Below are 10175 nucleotides of genomic sequence, written 5' to 3' on the forward strand. Positions count from 1 at the left end.
ATGCAAAGGTAAGATCCCAGTAATGAATGTAACTGTACTGTATACCTAGAATGTACCAATAAATTCAATTAAAAAAAACAAGTGCCAGGAAATTTCAGGGAAAGAACAGACTGAAAAAAATGGTTTTGGACCACTGGGCATAAAGAAAGACAATGAACCTTTACCTCTCATCATAAACAAAAATGCACCGAAAGATCTAAAAGACCCCAAATTATAACACTCTTATAACATGAGCCTAAATGTTTATGACTATGAATTAAGTATTGCTTTCTTAGATCTGATACCAAAAGTGCAAAGGATTAAAGGAAAATAGATAACATTAAAATATTTTTGTATTTCAAAGTACACCATCAAGAATCTGAAAATAAAGGGAGAAAATAGCCTCAAATCACATATCTGATGATATATAGCATATATAAAAATTTTGTAATTCAGCAATAAAGAGATGAGCAGCAGCTTAAAAATGGGCAAAGGATTTGAGCAGACATTTTCAAAGATATAGAGATGACCAGCTGGACACAGTGGTATATTCCTGTAATGCCAGTACTCTAGGAAGTTGAGACAGGAGGACTGCAAATCTTTGTTTGTTTGTTTGTGGTACTGGGAATCAAACTCAGGACCTTGCACCTGCCAGGCAGTCACGGTGCCATTGAGCTAAATCCCTGGCCTAAGTTTTTTGTTTTTTGAGACATGGTCTTGCTATGTAGTCTAGGCTGGCCTTGAACTCATACGTAGCCCAAGTTGACCTCAAATTTGCAGAGATCCTCTTGCATCACACTCCCAAGGCCTGGGATTATAGACATGCGCTACCACACCCAATAAGGATTGCAAGGTTAAACCCAGTCTGGACAATTTAGCAACTCAGTGAGACTCTGTATCAAAATAAATAATAAAAAGGGCTGGGAATGTAGCTCAAGTGAAAGTCCTGGATTCAATCCCTGGTACAACAAAAACAAAAAGGAAATGACTGGTAAACACAAAAGATGCTCAATATCATTAATCATCAGGAAACACAAATCAAAGCCAAATGACATACTCATTTCATACCCAATAGAATGGTACAGGAGGAATTATAATAAAAAGGGCAGGGCCTGGGATTTGGCACAGTGGTTCCACTGCCTGCCTTGCAAGTGCAAGGGCCTATGTTCTATCAGCAGTACAAAAAAAAAAAAAACAACAACAACAAAAAACAGGCAACAGTGACTACTAGTGAGGATGTGAAAAGCTAGAATCTCTGTGCATCCCTGGTGGGAATGTAAAATGATGCAGCCGTTTTGGAAAATAAAGTTTTCCAAGCTTTGGCAAGTTCTCAAAAAGGTAAATAGAGTGGCCACATAACAGAGCAAGTCCACTCTGAGGATGTACTCAAGCGTCCACAAGAAAACTTATACGCAAATACTCATTAACAGTATTATTTGTAACAGTCAAAAAGAGGAAGAAACTCAAATGCCCACCAGCTTATGAGTAGATAAACACAATGTGTTATTTTACACAGTAGAGTGTTAATCAGTCAGACATGAAAAGGATAAAGTTCTGATACATGATATAACAGGAGCGAAATCCAGAAAACATTATGCTACTAAGTTAAAGGTGGCAGACAACTAAAGCTCATATATTTCCTGATTCTGTTTAAATGAAATATATAGAATAGATACATCTACAGAGACAGGAAGATTAGCGGTTGCCAGGGCCTAGAGGCGAGTAATGGGGAGTCACTGCTAACGATCACAGAATTTCCCTTTTACAGTACTCAGAAGTATTCTCAAATCAAACAGCAGCGATGTTTGTACTTTGTAAATATACTGAAACTACAAAACTATACACTTAACAACAAAACAGGGCAACCCACTTTCAGGTCTCCTCCTGTCTCTCAGGGGCTCTCTCTACTCTTAACCTTCACTGTTCTTCAGAATTCATTCTTTGATTTTGGAAACATGAACTTGGCAAGCCTCCTATCAAGCAGTTTGGGAGTCACATCTATTTCCTCTGTATCATTTGGAGGCCCCAGTCAATTGCTTATGCCTTGAATTTTTATGCCTTGTCTTTTTTTTTTTTTTTTTTTTTTTTTTTTTTTTTTTTTGGTATCGGGGATGGAACTTGGGTCCTTGTGCTTGCAAGGCAGGCGCCAGCACCAGTGAGATAAATCCGCGGCCCTATGCCTTGTGTTTTTTAAGCACTGTTTTTTGATAAAATGATAAATTTAAGTTGAGAACATGGGAACATTATGTTTCTTTGATGAGACATTTTACTTTTGCAGACAAGGTCTTGTATTTGTTTTGTACATGGTGCACTGGACATAGTAGTTGCTGAATTTACTGATGTTCCTTGCTTGACCTGTTGTTTTACTTGTTTTAACTACTGTGGTTTGTTTTTTGGTACCAGGGATGGAATTCGGGACCTTGTGCTTGTGAGGCAAGCGGCAGAACCACTGAGCTAAATCCCAGGCCTTGTGGTTTGTTACCTTATCTTAGATTACAGCTGTCGGGAAAAGTAATGTTAGAGTGTCCCTTAGTAGACTCTGATACTAACCCAAATGTGAATTTATTAAAGGTTGTAAAATGGGTCTTTTATGAAATTTATTTTATATGTAGGAAATATACATGACTATTAATAAATCATGGGCTCCAATGGCCAGTTAAAAGGCAATAAGCTGGCAACCGTTCCTCTCTCCTAAATGAAAAAGTAAAATCAAGGAGGCAAGCTGCTCTCCAAAACTGGTGTTACACATAACAGCAGCAGCACAAGGGGGTACTTGTGCAATTATAAAAGCTGAATTTTGTGTGCACAAACTTCACCCAGTATTTCACTTCTGCAGCGAGAAGTCAGGGGTACTTCAGAGGGAGGACTATTATAGACAGCTAAATTAAGTAGAAATATTACAGGTAGTCTGACAGGGCTAGGACCTCGAGAGAGTCAGTACAGAGAGTGAGAACACATTACAACTGTGGCCAGAGGCACATTTGTTGGAGGTCAGGTCTCAAGACAAAGACAGTATGACCAGGGCCACACACCTCCCGAGAGAATAATCGGTACCACCTTGTTCAATAGTCAAGATAGACATCAGTCACCCCAGTGGGTGACCAAGACCATCTGATCTGTTCCTTCTGAAAGGTCTTTGTTCTTTCCGTGTATACTTGGTACATGGCTTGATTCCCTACTGGATCAGTATTAGTGGGACAGCTATACTTGCAATCTTATTGGTTGATCATAGTTTCATAGTTTTTTTGGGGGGTACCAGGGATAGAACTTGGGACCTTGTTCTTATGAGGCAGATGGTGGCACCACTGAGCTAAACCCTGGCCTGGTTGATCATATATATATTTTTTTTTTTTGGTACTGGGGATTGAACTTGGGTCCTTGCGCTTGCAAGGTAGGTGCCTGAACCACTGAGCTAAATCCCTGGCCCTGGTTGATCATAGTTTTGACCCACATTGTACCCACCTTGTGATTTTGTTCTATGAAACTTCCTTTGAGAAGTGGGCTCTTTAGCAACCCACTTTTGTGTCCCCTCCTGACTCTTAGGAGCTCTTTCTCAATAAAATTTTCCTATTTAACAAAAGGGCAGACTTGGGTGTACAGATGCAGCTTTTTGGCAGTAATTACCCTTGGATTGCAGCACAGTGGGTCTGGGTGGTGGCTGAGCACAGTTTTATACCTATGGTGTAAGGTTACTGTCCAGCTTCCAGATGGTCACCCTGTATGTTTCAAGAATCCCTTGTATAGAGACAGCTATACATACAAAACTAATCCCTGTGAAAACAGCTTTTCTCCAGTGCCTAGGTAGGGGGTGGCAGCTGAGCGCCTAGGTAGTAGAATACTGCAAAGCTGGCTCCTGGGAAATAAAAAGTTCCATCCATTGTGGCCAATTTCAAGTGATCAATAGGATACCCTAAAATATGGAGCTGCCAAGAGATGAGCATGCTGGGTTCTAGGCAGCCTGAGGCAGCTGGATCCAGCACACCACAGCCTCCTGGCCACAACCCAACGGACAAGGATGTCCCTTCTTTCCCCATCCCCAGGCCTGCTGTTGTTACCTGGGCAGCAACCATGTGTTCTGCATCCTCCTTTTTGCTTGTCGCAGGGTAGAACACAATGTTGTCAATGGTCTGTATCAATTCCAGCTGGACCACACACTTGATGAGGAGGCTGGCAAACAGTTTCTGATCTATATTAGATGACAAAGATTAACCCTAATAATGAGTCAGTCAAGATCGAGTAAATGTTCACCGAGCTCCTACCCTGTGCCTGGCATGACCCTTGGTGTGGTAGCACAGCAACGAATAACCTGAGCAATGCACCCCTGCTCCCATGGAGTTGGCCAACAGCAGGAAAGATTTAAGTGAAGGCACAGTACGTTAAATGATGATAATGTGAAATAGACACGGGAAGTCTTAGGGTTGAATTGCAAATTTAAATTATTTCTAAAGATCTGATATCTGAGCAGAGGCCTGAAGGAGAGACAATGAGCTCTGCAGGACTTGTGTCCTCCACAAAGTTTCTTTTTTCTTCTTTTTGGTACCGGGAATTGAACTCAGGGCCTTTCGCTTGCCAGGCAGGTGCTGCACCCCTAAGCTACATCCTCAGCCCTCCACCAAGTTTCTCTGTCACTCCACGGGCCACTCTTGTGAACTAGCTCTGGATTACCCTAACCACAGAGGGGTTCAGTCACTCCCTGAGAAGGCTCCATTTTGCATAGATGTGGGAATAGCTCTTTTAATTTCTTTATTTTTGTATCACTGATCAACCATTTTCTGTCTAACCAAAAAGTAGGAACTGCTTTCTGCACTTTCTGAATCAGGGTCTTACTGTGTAGTTCAGGCTGGCCTTGAACCCATGGCAATCCTCCTGCCTCAGCCTCCTCAGCAGCTAAGATTACAGGCGTGTACCACTATGTCCCACAAATAATTCTCTACATTGAATCTGCCCTGCTGATACAGTTTCTGCCTGCTGACTAGATTCTGGCATCATCTATCTCTGTGTTCTCAATAGTTGCGGGCTCAAGTACTGACCATGTCAAGTACCTCACAAGTTTTGGTTGTCAAACTGACTATAAGAAGGTCAAATTATCTTTACGTTTTTGAAGGTAGTGAAATTATACAAACAGAATAATTCATGCAAAATGTTTTATCTTTTGAGCGGGTGGAGATGTAGCTCAGTGGTATAGTGTTTGTCTAGCAATCACAAGGGTCTGGGTTCAATCCCTAGCACAAAAGAGGGGGGAAAAAGAAGAAGCAGAAAATGGGGGCTTTAACTTTTGAAAAATATAGTGAAGTTGTACATGTTAAAAAGAAAGAAAATGACACATTAATAGTGCAAAGTTTTGCCTGACTAAGCTCGTGCCCAGAAGGGAGGCAGAGCTGGGAGAGTGAGAGAAACAAAATTCACTGTTCCCTGTGGCAGAGGGATAAGCTTGAGTCCAGGCACCAGGCAGCTTGTAGACATATTCCTGCACTGAGCGTGGTTCTACTGCAGGAAATGCACACTCCCTGCCCCTAACTAACCACTTTATCTGGAGGTGAAGGAGAAACAGACATGATCCGATCACCAACCACTGGAGAGAAAGGCTGTGCAGCAGTTGCTGAAGGACAGCGTGCCAGTCCCCATGTGACGCCTTTTAAATGGTTTTCAAAGGTGACTATTCTATTCCTTCAAAAGATAATGCTGACCACATACTGCATTTTCCATTGTGCTGCTCCAGCCGTTGTTAATGGCCACAGCATGGCTGTTGAGGGTGGTGAGTGCGACTGCTATGCAGACAAACCCCTGCAGCTCGCAACTTTAAAGAGAGCAGAGAAACACTTTAGAGGTTCTGACTCCTCACTGTGCTTCAAAAGCGTGTTGGATCCCAACTCTACTACATACTGGCACACTGTGTCACGTGTCTAAGCCCTGTTTGCTCAAATGTAAAACAGAATCTCTTGAAGACTACTGTAAAGACCAAAAGAGATCCAACACTGGAAAGATACTATAGTGCCTGGCACATTAAAACTGTTAAGCCTATTTTTTAAAATGAAAGACAGCAGGGCTCAGTGGCAGAGTGCTTGCCTAGCACGCAAAAGGCCTCGGGGTTGATCCCCAGAAGCAAACAAACAAAAAAAAGATACAACACACCTTTAGCAGCATTGAGACAAACTGGCAAACTTTTAAAAATAATTTTAGACTTATATAACGTATCTAGAAAAAGGATTTATTTCCAAACCAGTAAGAAAAGATCAATAATCACTACACATACCCCAAGATTAGCAACAGAATTCATAGAAAATGGAAGAGTTCTTAAACAGAATTTCAATCATAATTAGAAATCTGCAAATTTGCTGGGTGTGGGGGAGCACACCTTTAATCCCAGCACCCTGGAGGTGAGGCAAGAGGATTGCCATTAATTTGAGGCCAGCCTGGGCTACATAATGAGTTCAAGGATGGCCTGAACTACATAGTGAGACCCTGTCTCAAAAAACAAACAAAAAAATTGCAAACTTAAATTACCTCAGAGACACCAAATTTCATTTAGATGCTGCCAAAGATCATGTAAACAGGTACAAGCTAATGGATAGAAATCTGGAAGTATCTGTAAAATGGTAGATCCTCCTAGTCACTGACTCTCAAACTTGATTTCTAGGAATTTTCTAAACTAACTAATGACATATGTATTGTTAAACACAGCAGTACTGTTCGTAACAGCAGAAAGCCGATACCATAAATGACATAGTACATGTATGTGTATTTGCTGACACAGGGATGACTCCAGGAAGGCACTTGAGAAACCAGCAGCACTGCTGACAGAGGAAAGGCACAGACAGAATGAGGCACAGTGGGGAAAGAATGCGCACCCTGTTCACCCTTTGGTGCCTTCTGAACATCTGAATCATGAAAATGTGTAACATAATAAATAACAAACAAATGAAAACAATCAGAATAAAAGTAGCCTTACTTGCATACGGTCTACCCTTCCAGCTGTCATCGATTGGGTTGGAGAGCTGGCTCTGGCCCCTCTCTGAGGCATTTTTATCTATGCTGCTCAGAGACTGGCGGTCCAGGTCCACATCCTACTTGGAAACCAGAGAAAAAAACCAAAGTTCACTTCTCTTCATCTGTAACTGGGAGCCCAAGCAGAGGTGTGACTCTTACCAATGCTGGCTCAGCTGGATTTCAGTTCCTTGTTCAGCTAAGTAAAACGGATTTCACATGGTGTTATGTGGGGGGATGGTTTCAATTATGCCCTTCTCCCATTAAACTTTCACATCTTCCTATAAAAACTCAAGGCATTTCTCTACACATTATAATGTAACATGAGTGTAACACATTTTTTATAGGATTAAGTTCAAAAGTAAATCAGGAGTGCTGGGCCTAGTGTTGCATGCCTGTACTTCTAGCTACTCAGGAGGCTGAGGCAGAAGGATGGAAAAGTTTGAATTCAGCTTGAGCAACTCAGTGATACCCTGTTTAAAAATTAAAATTAAAAAAGAGCTGGGGATATAGCTAATGAATATAGTATCCTAGGTTCAATTGCCAGTAAAAATAAAAAAGAGTAGCTTGGTTTTTTTCTTTTTAATTGACAGCCAAAGAGTTAAATAACAGAAAATATTTAAATAATGTGCTTTACTTTTAAGTTGTTGAATCCCAACTATCTTTTAAAATCTACCAGTCTTAAGGGTTATTTAGGAATACAAGTTCATATTCAGTCCCTATGCCTCCCTCCCACCCCCATTGCTCAGTAAACCAAAGTGTTCTAAAGTGTGAATTGAATACAAGGCTTCTTTATGTGGTCTCACACAAAAAATAAGCAGAACCATTTCCAATGTATGGAAAACACTGTTAACCTGGGAGGGCAACAGGAAGGCCAGCTGGCAGTGTGGTGCTATTTATAACAGTGAAATACTAGAACTGGCCTAAGACTCCAACCTATAATAACTGTGCAGCCAATGAAAAGGCTTTTTTCAAAGAATATTGAGTTGGAAAAATACAGTGCTAATATGCTGTGCACCAAGTGTTCCCTTGTTTCAATTGTGTGGGGTCTATGAGGTGTGCACAGGCACAGAGAAAGTGAACTATTTTTATTGGGTGAAGAGATTTCCTTAGATCTTATAATACCTTTTAACTGACTCCTCATCAAAAAAGTATGAGCTGTCTAGGATGACTGATCTTTTATTAGAATAAATAACAGCAACAACAAAGTCCAAACAAACAAAATCCCTACCAAATGTTTTTCTGATGAATCTTCCTCCATTCCCACAGGTCTCCATGTCAGCAGACTTAAGGGAATAGAAGAAAAGGAAAATGATCAACATGAAAAGCAGCCAGGAACTTTAAGACATCTACTTAGCACATGAAATAAACAACAACCATGGCACCAACACTTACACATGGGGAATGGTGGTTTTGAAAATATCCAACATACAGTTGCACGTTTCATCCCAGACATCATGACTGAATTTCTCTCCACTGGATATTACTAAGTTTTCTAAGCAATTTGTACCTGATCGAGCCAACTGTTCATTATCTGCGAATTAATAAAAGGGTATTTTACATTAAACCTGAACTGTTGTTTTGATACCAACCAGGGCCCAGATGCTTTTTATTGTGAGATGGGGACTCCAGCGGAAGGATTTATAGGCTTTTAATTAAGTAAGCAAGGCTATAGAAAGGAGTAAGAGCTTTATGGTCTAAGTATGTTATTAAGAGGTAAAATGACGTCTCATGGTTTTATTGCTAAGGATATAAGAGGGCCAACATTTTGTTACTTTAATTAACTGGCTCATATATCAGAAAAATCCAAAGTGGATAGAAAATATTAGACCAGTGTCTAAAAATTTAATCACTGCTACATTTCCAATTTTTGCCATCTAGCATTGGCTGTTTCATTTATTTTAAAGCCAAGTCACTTTTTAAAAAATAACTGAATTCAGCCTTGCTCTAAGTCAAAATTCTAGGGAATCCAGATCTGTTCCACTAGTTACTCCCCCACCCGCCCAATAAACACTTAACTACTCCAACAAAACAAATGCCAATTGCTTTGCCTCCAAAAGTAATTTAAAATTTTTTTACTATACAAAATTTCAAACATATAAAAGTAGATAGTACAATGCACAAGAGTACATCTTTTTTTGTTTCGCGGTACAAGGGACTCAGAGACTCAAACTCAGGACCTGTGCTTGCCAGGCAGGCAAGGCACCACAGAGCCACATCCCTGGCCCAAAAGTGTATCTTTTAAAATACAAATATATTCCATCTTAAACAAGTACTTTACAAACCAAAAAGCAGTGTTGTTTTTATGTTCCAATTTTGTTGTTGTTGTTGTTTTGAGGTAGGGTTTTGCTGTATAGTTGAGGCTGGCCTTGAAATCATGGCAATCCTCCTGCCTCAGCCTCCTGAGGGCTGAGTTTAAAGATGTGTGCCACTACACTGGGCTTCTGTTTTTTTGTTTTGTTTTTCTAATTAAATTTAAAAACACATAGTTTCACCAGTTAAACTGTATAATGTACTCTTTAGTTTCACACTCATGCTTTTATAGAAAAAATTAAACTCTCGTTAAGACTACAGAAGAAAAATGATGCCTAAAGATTTAAAGAATACCTTGCTTAACACACCACTGCAACTGTGCAAATACGTCAGAAAGAAGCACTTCATTCAAAGCTTCATAAAACTGGGTAAACACATCACAAATGGCATAAAGTGCATGATTACAGGTTGTCGTCATCCACTCAGACTTCTGGAAAAACAAAATGGTGATTCTTAAAACCACTTTCTCTGTATACTACTGAAAAATTGCCTGCTAAAGAGGAATACAATTTGGCACTAAGTATTAATAGTCCACATCCACTGACTCTGTAATACTCCTACCAGGAACCTATCCTAAAGTAGTAAAGATTTGCGGCCAAAAGTTTATGAAGAAAAATGTTTACCACAATGACATTTATATAGTGAAAATATAGATACTATGTAATGCCCAACAATGTGGGCATTAAGTGAACTATATCTATATGTGATAAAATATTGTCATTCAGAATCAACATGAAATTATGCTACACACCCACTTCAAAAATTTAAATATTCAAAATAATGCCATGAAGTCACCAGAAAAATATACAGAAATATTTATAAAGTCATGGAAATGAGATGGGTTGCTAAGCATGATTCCAGATGCACAGGCTAGAAAGAAAAAAAAAAAAAAAAAAAGG

At 39.9% G+C, this 10175-nt stretch overlaps 1 protein-coding gene across 1 annotated transcript in view; it reads right to left on the reverse strand.

The window, feature by feature from the left end:
• The window catches only part of Arfgef2 (ADP ribosylation factor guanine nucleotide exchange factor 2), an 82677-nt gene that overhangs the window by 5562 nt on the left and 66940 nt on the right, over positions 1–10175 (reverse strand). The window contains exons 34-38 of the mRNA XM_033767089.1: positions 9571–9706; positions 8359–8497; positions 8195–8249; positions 6929–7043; positions 4035–4165 (exon numbers count right to left, since the gene is read on the reverse strand). Coding sequence (XP_033622980.1) covers positions 4035–4165; positions 6929–7043; positions 8195–8249; positions 8359–8497; positions 9571–9706 — 576 coding nt within the window. The remainder of the gene's footprint in view (positions 1–4034; positions 4166–6928; positions 7044–8194; positions 8250–8358; positions 8498–9570; positions 9707–10175) is intronic.

The sequence above is a fragment of the Fukomys damarensis genome, unplaced genomic scaffold (assembly GCF_012274545.1).
Source record: "Fukomys damarensis isolate Sample0158 unplaced genomic scaffold, DMR_v1.0_HiC HiC_scaffold_22, whole genome shotgun sequence".
Lineage (NCBI taxonomy): Eukaryota > Metazoa > Chordata > Mammalia > Rodentia > Bathyergidae > Fukomys > Fukomys damarensis.